Source organism: Sciurus vulgaris, assembly GCF_902686455.1.
Source record: "Sciurus vulgaris genome assembly, chromosome: 12".
NCBI lineage: Eukaryota > Metazoa > Chordata > Mammalia > Rodentia > Sciuridae > Sciurus > Sciurus vulgaris.
Window position 1 is genome coordinate 29,367,003 of NC_136473.1, and position 24,507 is coordinate 29,391,509.

A 24,507-nucleotide genomic window follows, 5' to 3' on the forward strand; every position below is an offset into this window, starting at 1 on the left:
TAATATTTTCTCTTTGAGTCTTCTTGTTTTTTTTCCCTGTATTCCTTCAATTCTGAGTGTACAAAAAGTATTTTTTAAAGAATAAAAAATGTGTATAAGATTTTATCAACTGATTTTCTGCATCTATTGGAATGATCCTGTTTTTTCTTCCTTTCACATTTTAATGTGACAAATTTCATTGAAATATTTTTTCTTGGTAAACTGTTTTTGCATTGCTGTGATAAACTCTATTTGATTATAATGTATGTTTTATTCATATCACTGCCTATTATTGGCTAGTATTTCATATTGCTTTTGTGTCTATGACATTCAGCACTTATACCCAAAAAATTCAGCCCCAAATGAACAGCACCACTTCTTACTGCTTCCCTTGGTTTTAAAGCTTTTCCAGTCCCTTTTCACTAACATGATAGTCCTGTAGATTCCCAACTTTATTTAAATATTTCAATGCCAGCTCTTGGTAGAAGTCACCAAAATCCCTTATCCAACTTCTGGCCCACATCTTCATTCTTTAATCTCTCAGACAGCCACACTGCCTGATTGCCCTCCTGAATTTGAGTACACTTATTGTTGATAGATTTTGAAGACCTCTTTTCCTTTCCATTGAATTTGGTTATGTTTTGGTTGTAGTTTTGTCTACTGTTTCTTTGTGTTATACCCAAATGGCTGCTTGCAGGGAAAGGGTGACATTGATTGTGATGGACTCACTTAATCATCTTGCCAGTTGATTTTTCAGTATCAGATTAAAAGAGAAGAGTCAGGCTTCAAGAAGCAGTATTATTTTTGTTGAACATCAAGTCATACTCTGCTATCGTTTGCTAATGTGTAATTTGATACCTGACTATGTGCTTATTATCAAACAACAAGGTATTTAATTATGGGACTGGTCATTTCCTCAAGCTTACCTATATTTTCTCTGGTCTAGTTTTTCCTGGAGAGGTGATGTTATGTACTTTGTCTCTAATTCAGTTACCATCAGTTATCGTCCTTCTCCTTTGTACTAAACCTGAGGCTATCCTCACTATGTGATTGTGTTTCGTTAACAGTATTTGGGAATCTGCTTCTCTTCTTTCATCTAGCTTTGTTTTTGTCCAATGTCATTTATTCATTTGTTGTATTTTTATCATAAAGTATGATGACTGTAAGCACTACTTTGGCTTTACAGGATTCCCCCCTTCTATCTTATGTAGAGGGTTGCAAATCTAATTTCAGATTGTGGTGGAATACAGACAGGTGAGAGTGGAGTGATTACAAGCCCCAACTACCCAGACTCTTATGACAGCTTCACCCACTGTTCTTGGTTGTTGGAAGCCCCTCAAGGACACACCATCACCGTGAGTTCTTATTACTGTGTAAAATATGTCCACGTCCATATCATGGAAATTGGCTTCTTTTAGTATACAGGTGATCAGAGTAGGCGTTGATTCTGAGACCAGATCATTATTTCTCTCTAGAAATTCTTTTGTTACAGTATCTACAGGTCTACAATTAATGAAGAATGCTATCAATTTTCAAATTTAGGATGAGCTGTACATAGAAGATGATTCTACATGCAGGAAAGAGGTGTATTCATTGAGATGTCATCCTACCAAGGCAGATTGCTGGGGTTCCAGATCATATCCACTTCCCGGAAGTATCCCATTTAAGTTTTCAGGAGAATCTTCAATAACGAAATAGAAAGGAGGGGAGAAAATTAAAGAAGAAGCAGGAATACAAAATCATGTGAATTAAAACAAAATAAAAAGATTTGTAAAGACCTTATCTACCTTGAGGTAGACAAGGTCACTCACAGGGCAGAGTGTCTTATCATTTCTCTCTTCTTCCACAGCTTACATTCAGTAGCTTTGATGTTGAAACCCATGTAGCTTGTGCCTGGGACTCTGTCACTGTCATGAATGGTGGCTCCCCTGGATCACCCATCATAGGACAATACTGTGGAGAGTCAAACCCAGAGACAATACAGTCAGGTTCCAACCAGCTCGTGGTGATGTTTAACTCAGACCATTCAGTACAAAAAGGTGGATTTTATGCTACATGGACCACACAGACTTTAGGTAAAAGAAACTGTACTTGTCGTCTTTTTGCAGTGCTGTCTAAATTAATTTGAAATACAGTAATTCCTTGGTATGACTGAGAGGGATTTGGACCCTCATAGATACCACATCTGTGGATGCTCAAGTCCCTTACATATAAAAGGTTGCTATATGTGTGTATAACCTGTGTGTATCCTTCTGTATACTTAAAATAATTTCTAGATTACTTATAATGCCTAATATAATATAAATGCTACATGAATATTTGTTATGATATATTGTTAGGGAATAAGGACAAGGAAAGTAGTTTGCATATATTCAACATAGATCCTAGTTTTATTTTTTTTTTCAATTATTTCTGATCCATGGTCACTTGAATCCATGGAAGCAGAACTTCTGATACAGAGGACTGACTGTATGCATGTATTTTGTCTCCTCTATGTTGGGTTCACTTCTAAATATTCCATGCACCAGTATAGATACATATCTTCCCTCTTTTGCAGAGGCAGAAACTGAAGACAAGGGAGCAGATCATTTGCTCAGGGCATATAGCTGATGATTTGTAACCAGGGTTTGGATAAAAACAATTGAGCCCAGAAGTTTAACACTGCAGGATGCATGCCTGTTAGCAAAAGGGCATGGCACAGGGGGAATCTCAAGTACAAGAATTAAGGGTTGGAATCACAACCGGTTTAAAATATTTGCCACTCAGAGGTAGAATACTGAAGGAGCTCAGGGTAGGAAAATAAGTAGTCTACATCATGATGAGCCTCAGTTTATATATCCTCCCATGTGCAATGCAGAACTACTGAAGGGTTTTGAGGAGGAAGATGGCAAGATGAGATTTGTGATTTAAAACAAAAGTTGTAGCATGTGGGTACTGATCCAAAATATAGCAGATTTTATTAAAAAGAGTAACTTTGTTACCTACAAAATTTTAAGCTTGTAAGAATTCTCAGAAAATAGGACTTACATATTTAGGATTTCAGAAATCCTAGGATTTCAGCAAATCCTAAATATTACACAGGACCATTCTTTCTAGTAGAGTCAGAGTTACTAGGGAGATCTTTGCAGAATGAGTTGAACTTTCCCTCATTAAACCATTGCCTGCTATTGAAGTCATAAGGAATAGATGAACCCTTAGGTTCCAAGAGCTTAAAAGCAAGACTCAGGGAATGTTGTTTAATTAAACTTTATTTTGTTTTGAGGTTTTTTTTTTTTTTTTTTTTTTTTTCATTTCTCTCTCTCCCTCTCTTTTTTTTTTTTTTTTTTTTTTTTTTTTTTTTTGTGGGTACGAGGAGTTGAATCCAGGAGTGCTTGACCACCAAGCCACATTCCCATCCCTTTTTATATTTTTATTTAGAGAGAGTATCTCTCTAAGTTGCTTAGGGCCTCACTAAGTTGTTAAGGCTGACTTTGAACTTGAGATCCTCCTGCCTTGTCCTCCTGAGCCACTGGGATTACAGGCATGTGTCACCATGCCTGATCTGGTCATCTCTTACGTACACATTTTAAGAGTATGAAAATAATTCTAAATTTTTATTTTTTCAAATCCCTATCATTTGTTTACACCCATTAGTCAGTTTCAATATAAATAAGCCAGATTGCTTAATGGAAGAATTTTCCCCAACTCAAGTTTACGTTCTCTAGTCCTGTATTTAGAATAGAATTACAAATGAGTGTAGAGTTGCTTCCCCCTGTATTAATGGTAATAAAATACAGAACGTGGCATTGACAAGCTGTACACTTTAGACTGAGATCTCAGTAGTGTTTCTTTTCCAGTGGTCTTGAGTTTCCAAATTTGTTATTTCATTGCAGATTGATGACTTTTTCCATTAAAATTGTTCAGGTTGTGGTGGAACATTTCATTCTGATAATGGAACAATCAGTTCCCCTCACTGGCCTCAGGATTTTCCTGAAAACAGCAGATGTTCCTGGACAGTCATTACTCACGAAAGCAAACACTGGGAGATCAGCTTTGACAGCCACTTCCAAATCCCCAGCAGTGACGGACAGTGTCAGAACAGTTTTGTGAAGGTCGGTGCATTGGCTTATTTAATTGGAGTCAAACTGGTTTTGTGAACATAAATGTTTAGCTACATATGACAAGAAGTCACTTCTCAACATGAAAAAGAACTGATTTGCTGCTTGAATTTCTTAGATGTGAGAACTCTCAACTTACGAGGAGTTAAATTTTGTAGTACATCATACAGGTCACCGTGATTTTTTATTTGCTAATAACTAGATAAAGTAATTCAATTAAGGAAATTTTTGTCTGACCTTAGTAAATTTTCATGACTATTAATGGTTCCTCCTTTCTGTGGAAACTAAGGAAAGAAAACCAGCTTGTTTCCTTCCTTCCCTCCCTCCCTCTCTCTCCTCTTTCTTTCTGTCTTCCTTTCTTTTCCTTCCTTCCTTCTTTCCTTCCTTCCTTCCTTCTTCCTTTCTTTTCCTTTCTTTCTGTCTTCCTTTCTTTTCCTTTCTGTCTTCCTTTCTTTCTGTCTTCCTTTCTTTTCCTTCCTTCCTTCCTTCCTTCCTTCCTTCCTTCCTTCCTTTTTCTTCTCTTTTTTCTTCCTTTTTTTTTTTTTTTTTTCTTCTCTTCTTTTTTTCTTTCTTTTTTTCCTTCTTCTCTTTTTTCTTTCTTTCTTTCTTTCTTTCTTTCTTTCTTTCTTCCTTTCTTCTCTCTACTTTCATCCTAAAAGACAAATACTCTTTACAATGTAAGGCACCATCACAGGCAAAATTAACATCCTATAAAAATTAGAGAAGGTCGGAGAAGTGGCTAATACCAGGCTTCAGCTTCGGCCTTAAGGGCCCACAAGCTGAGAAGATCTTGAAAGGCCCAGATAAAAATGGTGGCAGTCAGCAATGTTCTCTTTCTACAGTTATAAATACTGTTCACACAGCACTGACTTTTTGCTTCCCATTAACATGACCATGGTGATTGAATCATAAGTGTGTTTGATCTGTGCTATTTTGCCTCTTACATGTTTTATTCTAGGAGACCACGCCTTTTAGTAGAAAGAACCTTGGCCTTAAGGTCACATTGGCTTGGACTTTATTCCTCTTTCTTAAACTTATTACCTGTCTGTTTTATTTATGAGCTAATTCAACATTTTGGGCTTCAAAGTATTCAACTATAAAATGAAGAGAAATATTTCTACTTCAGTCAGGCTGTTTTAAGCATTAGAGCTAATATGATATAATAACATACATAGTACATGGATATAAAATTACCTAATGAGTAAACATAGCCTTTTTGTGTGTGTGCGTGGAGCTAGGAATTGAACCCAGGACCTTGTGCATGCAAGGCAAGCACTCTAACAACTGAGCTATATCCCCAGCTCTAGAAGTAGCTTTTATTGTCAATGTTATCATTTCATATCATCTCTGGAATTGTGTTTTATACCTCATTGATTCATACTTCCCATTTAAATTAAAATCTAATACTTATAGAAAGCAGATGCATAATAAACCACATTTAATATATACTTTTCCTAATTGCTTTTTTCATGAAACAAGTGAACTCTCTTCTCATAAAATGAGTCAATATCTTGGGTACAAACTGAAGAAAAGCCTTGTGAGTTCTCCAGTTGTAAAAGTGAAATCTGAAAATGACCCGGATTCATTCCTTTTCTGGAGAGAAGTCTCTCTGGTGTCATGATGCAAGTCCAACACCAGTGGCAAATGAGATCAGTTGGGGACCTTGTTAACATAATTGCTAGAGGAAGCATTCTTATTTTCCTGGGTGGTCTAAGACTATTGTCTCTACCAAGAGAGGGCTATATGTATGGAAAGAACTGTTAAAGGAATGTGGTAAAAGCAAGCAGCCAGATGTGGGTAGCCCCTTGTGCCTATGAGCCCAATACTCTACTCCCCACCACAGAGACACAAGGGCAGATGGTCAGAATGGACCACTGTCCAAGAAACCTTTGTCTCCACAAGCCAGAAAGACTGCTACCCCACCCAAAGACATTTGGTCATCTGGGAGCCATATGTCAGGGAATTGTACTAGACCTTATGTTTCGGTTGAGGAACACATGGAAGCCCAAACAGATAAAATACTCTCTACCTACTCAGGTAGCCCTTGGTGTACCAGCAGCACCCAATAAACCAAGCAGACCAAAATTACACTACAAATATTATGAAAATTGAAGAGCCATTGGAACCATAGCCCATAGAATATGCAATATTGCATACTAAACATAAACAGATATAAATAAGATCCAGAATCTTTTAACATAATAAAGAAAGGGTTCAGGATACAATGAAAAAGAACCCATCATCGTAATAACTAAGAACAAACATCACAATTTGAGTGAGAAAAGACAAGCGATACCAGCACACAAGTAAATCAGATGTTGAAATTATATGGTAAGGATGTCATAAAAATACTTCAGCAACTACTGACAAGTTCTCTTGAAACAACAAAGAGAATTTCAGTAAAGAAACAATAGTTACAATTAAGGATTAAATGGCAATTATAGAATTGAAAAGTTCAACAATAGAAATAACTTACTGGTAGGTTCAATAGCAAAGAGGAGTTTACAGAGAATAGAATCAATGAGTTTGGGGACAAAAAAACATAATTTACCCCATCTGAACAATAAAGAGAAAATAGACTTAAAAAAAATGAACAAATCCTTAGAGACTCATGAACAATAAATATCAACTGGTCCAACATTCTTATCACTGGAGTGCCACTGAGAGAAGAGAATACAGTTGAGAGACGAGACATAATGAAGTGCTAAAATGAAAGAATGGCCACTTTTGATTCAATATCTGGAAAACTATTCCTCAGGAATAAAGGAAAAACAAAAACTTGTCATATAAAGGAAAATGGAAAGAAATTATTTCTAGGGGACCTCCCACTAAAGACTGTCTAATGGAAGGCCTTCCAACAAAATGAAATGATACAAGAAGTAATCTTGTAGGTTCAGGAAGGAAAAAAGGACATGTGAAGAGAAGAAATGTGTACCTATACTGAATACAATGAAAAATTGATAAGGTAAAGGGACCTAAATGGAGGTCACTTGACCATGCTTCACACAAAGTGGTCCAATGTGGAAGCCAATTGTTAAAATTAAATTGTTAAAATCACATGTGTATGTTGAAATACCAGGAACAATAAGAACTACCAAAATTATATAAAGAGATATACACAGAAACGCTGTTCTTCCAATCCCTAGGAAGTCAAGAAACATAGTAAATAGAAAGCAAACAATAAAATGTCACATACAGTACAAACACATAATCAGTATTTTAATTGTAAATAGCTTAGTAGCACAGATCTAAATACAGGGATTACTGGAGTCAAGACATGGCCCAAGTGATAATAAATTCAACTCAAATTCTCACATAGTTAGGTCAAAAATGAAAAATAGAAAAAGATGCACTATGCAAACATTTATCAAAAAAGCAGTAGCTGTATCATTACCTGATATAATAGACTTTGGAGTATAGAAAATTATTATAGAAAAAGAGGAATCTTCCATAATAATATAATCAATCCACCTGGAAGATATAATGGTTCTAAATATGTATGCATCAAACAACAGAGCAACAAAATACATAAAGCAATACCTGATAGAACTGTGACGAGAAGTACACAGGTCTTCAGTATAGTTAAGGAGTTCAACACTTTCCTATTAGCAATTGCTAGAACAACGGAACAGATAATTAGCAAAGATACAGAAGAATCAACCATTTCTATGTAATTGACCTACATAGACTAAGCCATAGAATAACAGAATACATATTTTAGTTGCCCTTGGCACTTACTGTTGGTCTACCACATACTGAAGCATCAAAAAAAAAAAAAAAAAAAACCCCTCAAAAAATTAAAGAATTGAAATAAAACATTTTATCTGGTCATATTACAATCAAACTAAAGAGCAATAACAAAACTAATATCTTGTGAGCAGCAGAACTCAGCGGGAAGAACTGACATGCCACATGTCAGAGCAGTCAAATAAAACCAGCAAAAGTGAATGGAAACAATCAAGTCTTTAATAATTTACTGCAAAAGGCCATACGGGCAGAAGTGCTATTTTCCCCAGTCTTATTCTTCACAGAACAGCACCTGATAAGGGTCAAGCACATCAGCGGTCAAGCACAGCTGTGGGGATTGTCTCATTACTAGTGAGATTCCAAATAGAAATGGAGAAGTTCTGAATACTGAGTCAGAGTGGAGAAAAATGCTTTAAAGTTTGACCCTTCCCATGATGAAAGAGGGCTTTGCAAATGTGACTAGAAAGGCTTTCGCTGGGGGCCCTCAAAAAAAGACTCCATTAATTGAAGGTGCCCAGGCTAGGAATAAAGATTTGTGTAAAAATGTAGCTGATCACAGAAGCCTGAATCCTAGACTGCAACTCCTTTCTGAGACTGCAGTGTGTTGGCTGTGTGAGAAGTCTAGTGTGAGAAGGGTACCAGTGAGACCTGGGAAGTAAAACCTTTAGAGCTTCCTAAGGCCAGGCCTGAAAATTTATTCTTGGCAAGGAGCTGAACTCCTCAAATCTCTGAACACATGGATAGCAAACACTTTTAAATAATACATGTGTCAAAGAGAAAGTCTGAAAGAAAAAATTTAAAATACATAGAATGAAATAAAATTAAGAATAAGAACTATCAAAATATGTACATTATGGCTAATGCTGTACTGAAAGGCAAATTCATAGCAGCCAAAGCTTACGCTGGAAATAAGCAAGGTCTAAAAGCAATCACTTAAGATCTTACTTCAAGTAACTAGAGAAGAAAAAGTAAAATAAATCCAAAACCAATTGAAGGAAGGAAATAAAGATGAAAACAAATTAATGAACTTGAAAATAGGAATGCAGTTGAAAAAAAATCAAGGGGATAAAAAGCTATTTCTTCAAAAAGATCAATGAAATTGATAAACCTGGAGCAAGTCTGACAAAAATAAACAGTGAAACTCACACATGACTACTATCAAAGAGGAATGAAATATCACTAAAATGTTGCAGCCATTATAAAGGAGTTTAGAGAATTCTATGAACAATTTTACATTCATAAATTAAACAACTTAGGGTAAACAAACCAATTCTTTTCAAACCACTGCATAACAAGCTTTCACAAGTTTGGTGGTTTTAAACAACAGAAACGTAATCTCTAACAATTCTGGAAACCAGAAGTTCAAAATAAAGGTGTTGGCTCCTTCCAAAGATTCTGTGGGATAATTCATGCCTGCCTCTTCACCTCTGGTGACTCCAGGTGTTCCTTGGCTCTAGATCCTTCAAGGAGGGAAGAAATAGAAATTTTAAAAAGGACTGATTGGAAAAGAAGAAATAAAAATGTCACTGTGACGGGTGAAATGATTGTCTTCAAGGAAAACATTTAGGCAGTATTTTGAAATGGCAATATGTAAGAACTGGAGGACAGAGAGCCAGAGGTTAGGCAGACTTCTGATCTGGGGTATGAGAGTCAATTGTGCGTAGTTATAGAAAGGAAAATCTAGTTCTCCTCGTAGTCTTGAAAATACCATATCTTGAAAGTGGTTGTATATAACTTAATATACACATACAAGTACAGGTAGGAAATTGAGTATGACTGGTGGGTTGTATCCATGTCAATAACTGGTTGTGATATTACAGTATAGTTTTGAAAGATGTCAATATTAAGGGAATTGAGAAAGATGTAAAAGGTATTTCCAGGCATTATATTTTGTAGATCTATGTTAATCCATAATTATGTAAATAAGCATTTATTTACATTGATAAAAATGTAACCTGCAGCAAGACTGATTACATAAAACTGTAAGAAAAGTCACAAAGTTTTTGATCTATTGACAATTTAGTAACATCCTATAGATTCAAGATAGTTTTGAGGAATCTGAGGTCATACAGTCAATGAAACAAGTCCTTGACTGACAAGCCAGCAGTGAATATTTAATAATTCTTTACCATCTTCATCATCATTATTAAACTTACATCTTTGGGCCAAAGGGTAAAGATGTCAGATTCATAATTAATGATTTCAGAAAAGTGTAAGCATTTGAAAATTCTCAAAATTGTTCATTTAAAGAATTTCAAGTTTCTTATGAAACTTTGCTTTGTCTAGTTAGTAATGTTTGAAAATAATAGTGCATGCAGAGCTATCTTTCTCTCAGTAAGTTATGCTCATAATTTTATAATATGTGAATATAAAACTATATACTGTTGCCCTGGATAGTTAATGAAGAGGGGGAAAAAACTTAAAGGAGTCATTCCATAAATTAGGGGTGTTTTGGTAAAATGTATTTTTACTGACTTTTTTTTTTTTTTTTTGGTCTTAGGCATTGAGCAGAATATCTGCACTTTTGTTCTCATTAGCTATGGTGCCAGGCACCTATTATATCTAATAAATAGCTAGCGTAATTTGTCTGGAAGTAAGATGACTAACAGCAGGATATCAGTATTTGAAAATCATTTGAAATGATATGGCTTTAAAGAACCAAAAAATATTAAATTAGTACTATGAATGGGTGCTATTTTACATTTCTTATTGTAGATCCATGGACTGATCTACAAATTGAAATCTTTTTTATGACTTAATATCTTATGGCTCTTTTTGAGGACTGTTCTCAAAAGATAAGATTTTGGAATGAATAATTTTGTATAATTTGATATGAAGACAATGTTGAGTAGTGAAGTGAGTCTAATCCATAGCCAATTACCTTCTTGGGCCAGATAATTCTTATTTGTGTGTGTTGGGGGCAGTTATGGGGAGTTGTCCTGTGCCCTAAGGGATGTTTTATCAATATCCCTGGCCCCTCCCCACTAGGTACTACTCTCACACGCCAAATGTGATCATCAGAAAAGCCTCCAAACATTGTGAAACATCTTTGGGGAAACTCAACCTCAGTTAGATAAGGTTGATTGAAAGTTAAGAGAAAACTAGATAATGATTGATTTCCTTTTAAAATCACTGCCCAACTACACAAAAATAAACAATCTCCTTAGAGGAGTCAGAATGGAGTGGAGTACTTTTTTTTTTTTTGAGTTGTTGATAAACCTTTATTTTATTTATTTATATGTGGTGCTAAGGATCAAACCCAGTGCTTTACACATGCTAGGCAAGGGCTCTGCCATTGAGCTATAACCCCAGACCCCTGGAATGGAGTATTTTAAAAACAGCTTAAGAAAACTATTTCTCAAAAGAAAATATTGCAGATTTGCACAATTGATTTACTATTGTTTCTCTGTAGATACCTGAGTATCATTATTTTTTGAGCCTAAGCACATTAAGACATTGATGGTGGAAACTGCAGACACTAAGTCATGTTTATGATCCTGCTAGGTGTGGACAGGAACTACGGAGACCAACAATGCCCTGTTGGCCACCGGCTGTGGGAATGTGGCTCCCAGTTCCATCATCACACCAAGAAACACCTTCAGGGCCGTCTTCCAATCTCAGGAGGAGCCAGCCCCTGGGTTCTCTGCATCTTTCGTAAGCCGTAAGTAGCACTGAAAATCAAATCCAGAGGTTATGGAAAGAGTGGGGGGCTGCACAGGCAGCCTTGGGAAATGGTGGGAAGGCTATGCCAGGGGTGGCTTGAATGAGGGGGTCCACGGGGAGGAGCATGGGTGAGTCACCTAATCCTGAAGGAAAACCCTTCCTTTAAAATTCAGTGAGACTACAACTGAATTCAACAGTAGGTCAATTGAGAAACTGTGTAAAAGACATGAGTGCTACTAGCCAGATTCTAAAATCAAGCCTAAAATCCAAAGTGAGCCTGTATTTGGTAGAAGCTCAGTTGACTGGTAATCAGACATCCACGGGGGTACTTTGGTTGCCTGCTTCAAAATCATTTGTGGGGCTAGAAGAGCATACAGATTCTTGGCATCACCCTAGCCCTGCCTGAACTGAGAATTTCCACAGGCAGGGGGCGTCCATGTTTGATCTTTATCCAGAGGCCTCTTGTGTCTGTCAACTTTGAGATCTACTTTCTTGGGGGTTCTCCTTTCCTCGCTGGGTACGTGGGTCTGCTTCTCTGACTACTAATGGGACCTGCAGTAGTCTTCAAGTCTGAGAAGTAACGGGGCTGCCAATTGGCTGAAATGATTAATTCAAGTAGCTATTAATTGCAAACCCCTATTCAGGAAAAAAAAAAATCCAGAAGAGGTATTAAAGAGACACATAGTAAACAAGTATTTCTGACATGGATAGAATGAAGTGGTGGAAAGGATGTCATGAAAGGCAACTCTGGACCTAAGGGCGAGTCTTCAGATGGTTGGTGGTATGGTGCCTATGTGCACAACTGAGTGCTTTTTAATAGCCGTTTAAAAGAATACAGGTATTGTTGTGCTTAATCTGTTAAGGAGCAATATGAATTAAGTAGTTATTGATTATATGAAAACCAAATGCTATTTTAATAGTAAAAATACTATTTTTCTGTATTTCTGACCCAAGGATTCATGTGAGAAGGTCGTGAGAATTGCGATTAGTAAATTTGACTGTTTTTTAAAAACATTAGCATTATTCTTATGGCTGGGTTACAATAGTAACAATTCTCTAATTAGGCATTTCAAAAACATTAAACGCACAAAGCTCTCCTCAGTTGCAAATCACTTTCAACAGTTTTCTTTATCTATGTGAACTACGTTCAATCTTTAACAACCTCCTTTAAAAAAAAAAACTCAATATTGAGGAATTTATAGTGTATATGTGATAAAAATTCTACTACTTAGCACCTAAAATTCTGCACATTTTCTAAAAAAAGTATTCTCTTTTTGCATGTGTGTTTATTTTAAAATAAAATTTTCATGCTCTTAGTTATTATTTCTTCCATTTAGAATCTCCCAAGACACTGTCTCTAGAGAATTTGTGAAATGACATCTTTCCTTTGCTGATAAAATAGCAAATAGATGTGAGAACAGATGTGCTGATAATGCCTTTTTGCTCCCACATAGGATGTGGACGTAATTTCACTGGACCTACAGGTTACATCATTTCTCCCAACTTCCCAAGGCAGTACGACAACAACATGAACTGCACTTACATCATAGAGGCTGGTTCTCAGTCTCTGGTTGTTTTGACGTTTGTGTCTTTCCACTTGGAAGGTTAGTGTATCCGTTTTGAAAAACATAAGTAATTTTAATTGAATAAAAACTGTATGCATAAGGTATACAATGTGAGGTTGGAATATCTGTATGCATTGTGGAATGTCTAGGTCAAGGTTGATAATGTATTGCACTACTTATCAGTTTGGGGTGATGAGAACATTTAAAATTTCCTCTCAGCAATTTAAAGCAAACAATACATTGTTATTAATTATAATCACCACGTCCTTACAATAGATTTCCTAAAATTGAAATTGTGTGTCCTTTGTTCAATATCTCACCATTCCTCTTCCCCCAGAATCTGGTAACCACTGTTCCACTCTATGTCTGTGAATTCAGCTTTTTGGGACTTCACTAGAAGTGAGATCATGCATGTCTTTCTATACCTGGCTCATTTCACTGAACATAATGTCTTCCAGGTTCATCCTTGTTGTCAAAAGGTCAGGGTTTCCTTCTTTTTAAAGTCTGAATAATATTTCATTGTGCACACATTTTCTTTCTTTTCTGGTGTTGGGGATCTAGTCCAGGGTCTTACACATGCTAGGCAAGTGCTTTGCCAATCAGCCAGACCTGCAGCATCCACATTTTCTTTAGCCATTCATCCACTGATGGACCCAGATTGTTTCCATGTCTTGGCTATCATGAATAATGCTGTCATCAACAGGGGAGAATAAAAATATCTCCTCCGATATACTGATTTCATTTCTTTTGGCTACATAACTAGAAGTAGAGCTTCTTACATTTCCACCAATCGTATAAAAGTGTCTCATTTTCTCTGTATTCTTTCAACATTTATCTTTTTAAATATATTTTTAGTTGTAGATGGACACAAAACCTTTATTTTATTTATTTATTATTTTATGTGATACCGAGGATTGAACCCAGTGCCTCACACGTGCTAGGTGAGCATTGCACCACTAAGTCACAACCCCAGCCCCCAACATTTATCTTTTGATAATAACCATGGATGGAAGGCAGATTTATTCTTAAGCAAATTACAAAAAATTCTTAAGAAATTAATGAGGAGTAGGTAGAGGCAGAGACGCTCTAAATCACCATTTGAATAACTATATAAATAATATTACAGAGTAGATTTCATGTAAATGTGAATAAAGAGCCAATTTAAAAAAAAATTCTATATATTTCATCTAAAAGTATAAAAATAGTGTAAGAACTTTAAGGACATATGTAACTCATAAATTTCTTAGAGAAGATAAGTCTGAAATGTGTTACATATTACCATAGATTTTAATTTATTCATTTGCATTTATTCTCTACATTCTATACACATTCACATTCATGCACATACTACAAACTAACCAAAGGGGAACTGTCTTATTGAGTCAATATAGGTGTTTAATAAATATTGAAATGAGTGAGTGAGTTAATAAGATTAACATCTGTGGTTTGCTTCTACCAAATATTACCATTGGATACCCTTTCCTCTCATTTCTCTTTATGAACTCCTAGTCCTTATTCCAGAGTGTTGAAGTTTCTACACACAAGTTCAATTATACAAAGCCTCTTTTTTTCCTTTTTTTTTTCCTTTTTATCTTTCCGTTTTTTATGACCTCATCTTTTCCTATATCTCTGTAGCTTTATTTTTCTGCACGTGTTTGCTAAAATATGTCAAATATAAATTCATATTTTTCATAAGCAGGTAAAATATGTCTTAGCTTTTGCTGCTGCAAAATCTCAGTAATGTAAGAAGATGCTTTTCATGATTCATAAAGTATCAAGGGAGGATATAATAGTTTATATAAGATGATCCAATTTCTATTTTAAGTAACATACATGTGAATAAAATCTGTAAAACTGTTAAATAGTACTTTAAGCATTATCACTGTGTGATAGATTTACGGTTGATTTTTATTTTCTTTTTAATAATATTCATATTTTTATAACTAGGAGAAGTTATTTTCCTAACACAAAACAGATGACTCATGTTTTGCATATGCTTTTATTCTCATTGAATTAGATAAACATAAGAATGTCGTATGCAATATCATTTAGACTCAAAAGAGACACTAGTAAATATACTTTAATGCCACAAAATCACTGCTGATATCAGTGGCATGGGTATCACTACAAGGAGCCCTATACCCACCTTAAATGGTAGTCTCTGAGCTTAGTCACCAGGGTGGGATAATGGGATAACACAGTGGAAATCCTGAGATGGTGCAATGGGAAAGAGCACAGCATCTTAGGCGTTTTAAGGCCAGGACAGCCACTTACCACATGACTTTGCATAAATTATCTTCTTTTTCTGATAACTGCTTAGCTTTTAGATACACACGCAAGGTCGTGCACCACATAATGATTTTTCAGTTGATGATGGATTGTGTGTATGACAGTGTGTAACAGTATAACACCTAGTGACATTGTAACCATTTAGTTTGTTTAGTGTATTCACACTCTTGATATTTGCACACAGACACAACCACCTAACAACACATAGCTCTGAATCTGTTTCCCCATTGTTAAGAGACATGACTATATCAAAAATAGTAGCTGTGAGGTCAGATAATGCCAGATCACAGTAATTGCTACTTCCCCTAATGGATATAATAATCCACACCCACTTGAAGAGATGAATTTTTTGGTAATATCATATCCTTATGATAATGTCTTTTGACATTTCCAGTGTTACAAGTACTCAGCATTTTCAAACTGCTAAGTGGATAATGCCTAGCTATAGATTAATTGAATTATGATGATTCTTTAAAAGAGCATCATTAATCAAATTTATTTTATAATTAGATTATTATCACTGACCATATCAGTAATGACATTTATTGAATGCCATCAACAATGATGGAGATTCATTAGCTACTGCAAAAATAACCTTTCCCCAGCCCTTCAAAAACGAGCCTGAGGGATTCGTGTGCACTTTTACTGTGGTAAAACTGACAGTTGCTCTCAAGGAAGGTCATGGCTTTGTGGAAGGAGCACAGGCTCTCCCTGCTGCTACAGGCAATAGGAACTGATTCTGAGAGATGCTGTCCAAGCTTCTGAGTCACAGCAAACCACTCTTGGCTGGTAGAGATGAGGGTCCTAGATCTGTGGTCTTGGTGGACCATTTGTAGAGACATGTTTACAGCTGTTTGAGGAAGTAGCTCTAAGATGGCGGCTGGGTTTGGGCCAAGAGGTGGCGCATAATTAGTGTTAACATGGCGTGATCTCTCATGACCTTTTGCCTGATTGGTTGATGTCTTTTCCGCGCTCATGGTCAACACAGGTTCCTCATTCTTTCTCACTTGGTACTGTGGCATGTGCTCCAATCGAGCTACTTAACCCTAAGCTGATTGGCTGCCTTAGTGTATATAAGACATTCTCTTCCTCTGAGAAGAAGCACCTGGGAAAAGCAAGCACCTCTGAGAAGAAGCACCTTCCTCTAAGAAGAAAACAAGCACCTCTGAGAAAAAAATAAGGTATTCATTCCCATTTCGCCTCCGATTCTTTCCCCCGTCTGGTTGCGGCAGGCGGCAACACCATTAACCCAAAAGATAGAACTGGTAAAGAGAATATGATGGGCAATCTCAGGCTCCAAATGCCATGAGGAGCACCCATGTCCTTACACGTGTCAATTTAGCACCAGCAACTGGCTAGGGTGGGTTTTATTGTTCAAGCAAATAAACTGATTCTGCTGCCACATTGGTGTTTTCCCTAGTGAGAGTGACCTCCTTTCCATTCACCACAAAGTAACTTGCTCTGAAAGTGTGTTATTTTATGTTGGCCTAAGACACTCTCAATATTTTTACATTTCCAAAACCAGCCATTCTATGGACCATTATTTATTTTGTAATCAGGTATTATTAAATGCTTATTTTTAATTTCCCAAATATTAAATAATTCCAAACTATATTTTTATAATCATAATCTTGTTATTCACATGGTGAAACAGATGCCTTCAAGCTTCTGGAAAAATTATACTCTGTGTTTTTGTAGGGCTGGGGATATGGCTCAGTTGGTAGAGTGCCTGCCTCTCAAGCACAAGGCCCTGGGTTCAATCCCCAGCATGGCAAAAATAAATAAATAAATAAATAAATAGGTAGATGAGGTAACCTAAGTCAAGACTTCTATACATTTTTTTATCCTTATCATTAAAATTGGATAACAACCTTGTCTTAGTAATGAGAAAGGTTTTGTTTTGTTGTGGTTGTGGTTTGTGATGCTGAGGATGGAACCCCGGGCCTCCAGCATGCTATACAAGTGCTCTACCACCCAGCTACAGCCCCAGCCCCCTGAAGGACTCTTGATGCAGGTTGGCTAGTGGAGTAGCATCTAGCGCATGGTGTGGAGGACTTCAAAAGACCAAGAGCTTTTTGCTCATTGTCCTCTAGAATGATCTCAAAAGTCCCAAGAAGGTTGGACAGGATTTCCAGAGCAATCAGCTGGGAAGTCCTACCTACTGTTTGCCTGACTTCTCTTTGATGAACTTAGAAGTCCTGGTTTACACAATACATCTACTACAATAATAAAAAATAATAAAAGGAAAAAGGAAAGAAAATTTAGATTTATTTTTTGTCCTCTTTGCTCATCATGAAGCACAATAATTGAGTTTTGTCAGTTATTTTATCTCGCATTTTCCCCACTTTATAAGGAAAAAAATGGCATTACTAAACGACTTAGCATTTCTTCTGTTTGTTTTCTCAATTGCCTCTAAAGAATTCAGAATGTGGGCACATATCTCAATGCATTATTTTGGAAGGTACCGGGCAGTGGTTCTTTTAAGTTGGCAGGACGCTGGAGGGGAGCATGTGGTTTCTGCGAGATTCCCGGTTTGCCTGTGACACGTGCTTTGTTTTAAGTCTTTGGCCTTCGCACCGGATGGAGCTTGGCTCTGTCCTGTCATGTGCTTCCTTCTGCTGAGTCATTCCTCCATGGAGGAGACCAGTTTTCATGCTTTTTGAGACAGGGGCCAGATGGAGCCATGGCTGCCTCTAAATCTCTCTCCTCTCCCTGGAACTCTTCTGCTCCACTCCCAAGACCTGACCTTATCTCCCATACCAAAACATGCCAACCGGAGGATTCTCCCTCATCTTTAGTCATTTTTTGGCTTCTCCACCTCTATCTATCTGTGACTGTGAAGAAAAATTATGATCCGGATCTAGATCCCACGAGTTGATGCTCTTTGTGCAATTACTCACCCTTTGTTTCCTTTCAACTCTCTCCAAGTTTTTAGAATCAAGGTAGAATTCAGAATTAGACACTGTACAGTAATAAAGCCCAGGAAAATGTAATAAAAATTACATTTCAACACATATCGAGCCTTACCCATATTGAACAATAAATAGGTTTTAAGATTCTTCTGAAGGATGGAAAATAGTCATTAAAAACAAATCACAGAGAATTATTTAACAACTCAGAGTTTCAATGATAAATATATGTCAAGTCATTTTGTGAAAACAGAAGTAAAAGCAGTTATAACTTTCTGCCCCTAATGAGGGCTCTGGTCCACGGACAGAGTATTGTCCTATTTCAGGATACTTTTCTTCCTGTCAAGTTCATGGGCCTGATTAAATGGCACCTCTTGGCCATAAACTCAAACTTTATATCCACCTTACTTCTTCTTTTTTTTTTTTTTTATTTTATTGTTGCTTTGTTGAGAAACCATGTTTCTGGACATTTCAGGAATGCACAGTATCACTGAGGATAAATTTTTTGTTGTTGTTGTTGTTTGATTCATTTTGTTATTTTTTCCCTTCCCCCCTCCCCTCCCACCCCTCTTTTCCCTCTATACATTCCTTTCTTCCTCATTCTTACCACCCTCCTTATCCCTAACCCTAAACCTAACCCTAACTCTAACACTAACCCCTCCTAACCCCCACCCCCGTATGTCCTCATCCGCTTATCAGCGAGATCATTTGTCCTTCAGTTTTTTGAGATTGGCTTATCTCACTTAGCATGATATCCTCCAATTTCATCCAATTGCCTGCGAATGCCATAATTTTGTCATTCCTCATGGCGGAGTAATATTCCATTGTATATATATATGCCACAGTTTCTTTATCCATTCATCAACTGAAGGACATCTGGGTTGGTTCCACAATCTGCCTATAGTGAATTGAGCAGCTATGAACATTGATGTGGCTGTATCTCTGTAGGATGCTGATTTTAAGTCCTTTGGGTATAGGCCAAGGAGTGGAACAGCTGGGTCAAATGGTGGTTCCATTCCAAGTTTTCTGAGGAATCTCCATACTGCTTTCCAGAGTGGCTGGACTAATTTGCAACCCCACCAGCAATGTATGAGTGTACCTTTTTCCCCACATCCTCGCCAACACCTATTGTTGCTTATGTTCTTGATAATCGCGATTCTAATTGGGGTGAGATGGAATCTTAGGGTAGTTTTGATTTGCATTTCTCTTATTACTAGAGATGTTGAACATTTTTTCATATATCTGTTGATTGCTTGTACATCTTCTTCTGTGAAGTGTCTGTTCATTTCCTTAGCCCATTTGTTGATTGGATTATTTGTATTCTTGGTGTAGAGTTTTTTGAGTTCTTTATAGATTCTGGAAATTAGCGCTCTGTCTGAAGTATGAGTGGCAAAGATATTCTCCCACTCTGTAGGCTCTCTCTTCACATTACTGATAGTTTCCTTTGCTGAGAGAAAGCTTTTTAGTTTGAATCTATCCCAGTTGTTGATTCTTGCTTTTATTTCTTGTGCTATGGGAGTCCTGTTAAGGAAGTCTGCTCCTAAGCCAAGAAGTTGAAGGTTTGGGCCTACTTTTTCTTCTATAAGATGCACGGTCTGTGGTCTGATTCCGAGGTCCTTGATCCATTGTGAGTTGAGTTTTGTGCAGGGTGAGAGATAGGGGTTTAATTTCATTCTGTTGCATATGGTTTTCCAGTTTTCCCAGCACCATTTGTTGAAGAGGCTATCTTTTCTCCATTGCATATTTTTGGCCCCTTTGTCTAGTATGAGACTATTGTATTTATTTGGGTTTGTGTCCGTGTCCTCTATTCTGTACCATTGATCTACCTGTCTATTTTGGTACCAATACCATGCCGTTTTTGTTACTATTGCTTTGTAATAGAGTTGAAGATCTGGTATTGCGATACCCCCTGCTTCGCTCTTTCTACTGAGGATTGCTTTAGCTATTCTGGGTTTCCTATTCTTCCAGATGAATTTCATAATTGCTTGCTCTATTTCTGTAAGGTACATCATTGGGATTTTAATTGGAATTGCATTGAATCTATATAGCACTTTTGGTAGTATGGCCATTTTGACAATATTAATTCTTCCTATCCATGAACATGGGAGATCTTTCCATCTTCTAAGGTTTTCTTTAATTTCTTTCTTTAGTGTTCTGTAGTTCTCATTGTAGAGGTCTTTCACCTCTTTTGTGAGATTGATTCCCAAGTATTTTATTTTATTTTTTTGATGCTACTGTGAATGGGGTAGTTTTCCTAATTTCTCTTTCTGAAGATTCATCACTTATGTATAAAAATGCGTTGGATTTGTGAGCATTGATCTTGTAACCTGCTACTTTACTGAATTCACTTATGAGTCCTAAGAGTTTTCTAGTGGAATTTCCAGGTTCCTCTAAATATATAATCATATCATCAGTGAACAGGGATAGTTTGAGTTCCTCTTTTCCAATTCGTATCCCTTTAATATCTTTGGCTTGTCTAATTGCTCTGGCTAGAGTCTCAAGAACAATGTTGAATAGAAGTGGTGAAAGAGGGCATCCCTGCCTTGTTCCAGTTTTTAGGGGGAATGCTTTCAGTTTTTCACCATTTAGAATGATATTGACCATGGGCTTAGCATAGATGGCCTTCACAATGTTAAGGAATGATCCCACTACTCCAATTTTTTCTAGTGTTTTGAGCATGAAGGGATACTGTATTTTATCAAATGCTTTTTCTGCATCTGTTGAAATAATCATGTGATTCTTAACTTTTAGTCTGTTGATATGGTGAATGACATTTATTGATTTCTGGATGTTGAACCAACCTTGCATCCCTGGGATAAAACCCACTTGATCGTGGTGCACTATCTTTTTAATATATTTTTGTATGCGATTTGCTAAAATTTTGTTGAGAATTTTTGCGTCGATGTTCATTAAGGATATTGGTTTGAAGTTTTCTTTCCTCGATGTATCTCTGTCTGGTTTAGGTATCAGGGTGATATTGGCTTCATAGAATGAGTTTGGGAGGGTTCCCTCCTCTTCTATTTTATGGAATACTTTGAGAAGTATTGGAATGAGCTCTTCTTTAAAGGTTTTGTAGAACTCGGCTGAGAACCCATCTGGCCCTGGACTTTTCTTTGTTGGTAGGCTTTTGATAACCTCTTCTATTTCATTGCTTGAAATTGATTTATTTAAGTTGTGTATGTCTTCCTCGTTCAGTTTAGGTAATTCATATGTCTCTAGAAACTTGTTGATGTCTTCGAGGTTTTCTGTTTTGTTGGAGTATAGATTTTCAAAATAGCTTCTAATTATGTTTTGTATTTCACTCGTGTCTTGTGATATTTCCTTGTTCATTCCGAATTTTAGTAATTTGAGTTTTCTCCCTTTTTCTCTTTGTTAGCGTGGCTAAGGGTTTATCAATTTTGTTTATTTTTTCAAAGAACCAACTATTTATTTTGTTAATTTTTCCGATTGTTTCTTTTGTTTCAATTTCATTGATTTTGGCTCTGATTTTAACTATTTCCTGTCTTCTACTACTTTTGGTGTTGGTCCGCTCTTCTTTTTCTAGGGCTTTGAGCTGTAGTGTTAAGTCGTTTCTTTGTTGATTTCTACTTCTTTTGTTGAATGCGCCCCATGAAATAAATCTTCTTCTCAGTACTGCTTTCATAGTGTCCCAGTGATTTTGATATGATGTGTCTTTGTTCTCATTTACTTCTAAGAATTTTTAAATTTCCCTCCTGATGTCTTCTGTTATCCATTCATCATATAATAGTGTATTATTTAATCTCCAAGTATTGGAGAAGTTTCTGTTTTTTATTCTGTCATTTATTTCTAATTTCAGTCCATTATGATCTGATAGAGTACAAGGTAGTATCTCCATCTTCTTGTATTTGCTAACAGTAGCTTTGTGGCATAAAACATGGTCTATATTAGAGAAGGATCCATGTGCTGCTGAGAAGAAAGTGTATTCGTTCTTTGTTGGATGGTATATTCTATGTAAGTCGGTTAAGTCTAAATTGTTGATTGTGTTGTTGAGATCTATGGTTTCTTTATTCAATTTTTGTTTGGACGATCTATCCAGCGGTGAGAGAGGTGTGTTAAAATCACCTAGTATTATTGTGTTGTGGTCTCTTTGATTTCTGGAATTGAGAAGGATTTGTTTGACATACATGGATGAGCCAATGTTCGGGGCATAGATATTTATGATTGTTATGTCTTGCTGATTTATGCTTCCCTTAAGCAGTATGTAATGTCCTTCTTTATCCCTTCTGACTAGTTTTGGCTTGAAGTCCACATTATCTGAAATGAGGATGGATACTCCAGCTTTTTTGTTGTGTCCGTGTGCATGGTATGTTTTTCCCCATCCTTTCACCTTTAGTCTATGGGTATCTCTTTCTATGAGATGAGTCTCTTGCAGGCAGCATATTGTTGGATTTTTCTTTTTAATCCAATCTGCCAGTCTATGTCTTTTGATTGATGAATTCAGGCCATTAACATTCAGGGTTATTATTGTGATATGATTTGTATTCCTAGTCATTGGACTCATTTTTGTTTTTTGACATGATTTGGTTTCTCCTTTATTTGGCTATTCCTTTAGGCTAGTTCCTCCCGTTGCTGATTTACATCGTTGTTTTTCATCTTTTCCTCATGGAATATTTTGCTGAGAATGTTCTGTAAATCCGGCTTTCTTACTAATTCCTTTAGCTTCTGTTTATCGTGGAAGGATTTTATCTCATCGTCAAATCTGAAAGTAAGCTTTGCTGGGTATAAAATTCTTGGTTGGCATCCATTTTCTTTCAGGGCTTGGTAATTGTTGTTCCAGGCCCTTCTAGCTTTTAGGGTCTGGACTGAAAAATCTGCTGATATTCTTATCGGTTTCCCCCTGAATGTAATCTGATTCTTTTCTCTCGTGGCCTTTAAAATTCTGTCTTTATTTTGAAGGTTAGGTATTTTCATAATAATGTGCCTTGGTGTAGGTCTGTTGTAATTTTGCATATTTGGCGTCCTATAAGCCTCTTGTACTTGGTTTTCCATTTCATTCTTGAGATTTGGGAAATTTTCTGATATTATTTCATTGAATAGATTGTTCATTCCTTTGGTTTGTTTCTCTAAGCCTTCCTCAATCCCAATTATTCTTTAATTTGGCCTCTTCATGATATCCCATAATTCTTGTAGATTCTGTTCATGATTTCTTACCATCTTCTCTGTTTGGTCAACCTTGTTTTCAAGATTAAATATTTTGTCTTCAATCTGAGGTTCTGTCTTCCAGGTGATCTATCCTATTGTTTATGCTTTCTATGGCATTTTTAACTTGGTTTATTGTTTCCTTCATTTCAAGGATTTCCATTTGGTTTTTTTTCAGTATCTCTAACTCTTTATTGAAATGCTCTTTTGCTTCCGTTATTTGATCTTTTAACTGTTGATTAGTGCGTTCATTTAATTCCTGCATTTGTTCTTTCATCTCCTCGTTTGCTTCCCTGATTGTTTTAATTATGTACATTCTGAACTCCCTTTCGGGCATTTCTTCTGCTGTGCTGTCATTGAGTTTTATTGATATAGTATCTAGGTTTGTTTCGGACATTTTCTTCCCTTGTTTTCTCATATTGGTCAGATGTCAATGGGACTCTGTGATATTGTAGATTTCCTCTATTGGCTTATAGTGACCCTGTAGATTTCCAGTGTATCACCTACCAGCCTTCAGTAGCCAGAAGTCTTGGATTAATTTGATAATGCAGTGCTTCCGAAGAATGCTGCCCCTAGCCCGCTACTGGTTCCAGGGAGAGAGACCTGGAGAGGTCCCTTGTTGCATAGCCCTGGTTCCAGAGGCTGGTTGTAGGTCGGAGGTCTCCACTGGCTTGGGGACTTGTGGCTGGCTGTGTGTAGACAGGCTCTCACTGGGTGATTTTCCCCGAGAAGCTAGCCTAGAGAGGCGCTTCCCGCCGGAGGGGGGCTGGGCTGCTTGGGGAAGTCCCTGGCGCCCTGTGCTGGTCACTGAAGCAACCTGCGGGTGGGCTGGAGCTGGCAACGGGGCGGGCTGGAGCTGGCAACAGGGCGGGCCGGAGCTGGCCACGCTGCCTCTGTGCAGAAGGGCTCTCACTGGGGGGCCTGTTCCGAGAGGCTGGAGGATCTGTCCCTGTGGGCGGAGCCCACCGCCAGACTGCACAGAGCTGCCTGGGGGAGATGCTATCTGCCCTGTCCTACTCTAATAAGCCACTCGAATCCTGGCCTGCCACCCAGCTGAGCTTCGCTGGGTGGGGGAGACTCACCCCGTGGTTCTATCTT

At 37.1% G+C, this 24,507-nt stretch overlaps 1 protein-coding gene across 1 annotated transcript in view; it reads left to right on the top strand.

The window, feature by feature from the left end:
- The window catches only part of CUBN (cubilin), a 286,894-nt gene that overhangs the window by 204,537 nt on the left and 57,850 nt on the right, over nucleotides 1-24,507 (top strand). Inside the window, exons 52-56 of the mRNA XM_079108165.1 lie at nucleotides 1,213-1,334; nucleotides 1,829-2,054; nucleotides 3,883-4,070; nucleotides 11,328-11,484; nucleotides 12,941-13,090. Of these exons, the coding sequence (XP_078964291.1) occupies nucleotides 1,213-1,334; nucleotides 1,829-2,054; nucleotides 3,883-4,070; nucleotides 11,328-11,484; nucleotides 12,941-13,090 (843 nt within the window). The remainder of the gene's footprint in view (nucleotides 1-1,212; nucleotides 1,335-1,828; nucleotides 2,055-3,882; nucleotides 4,071-11,327; nucleotides 11,485-12,940; nucleotides 13,091-24,507) is intronic.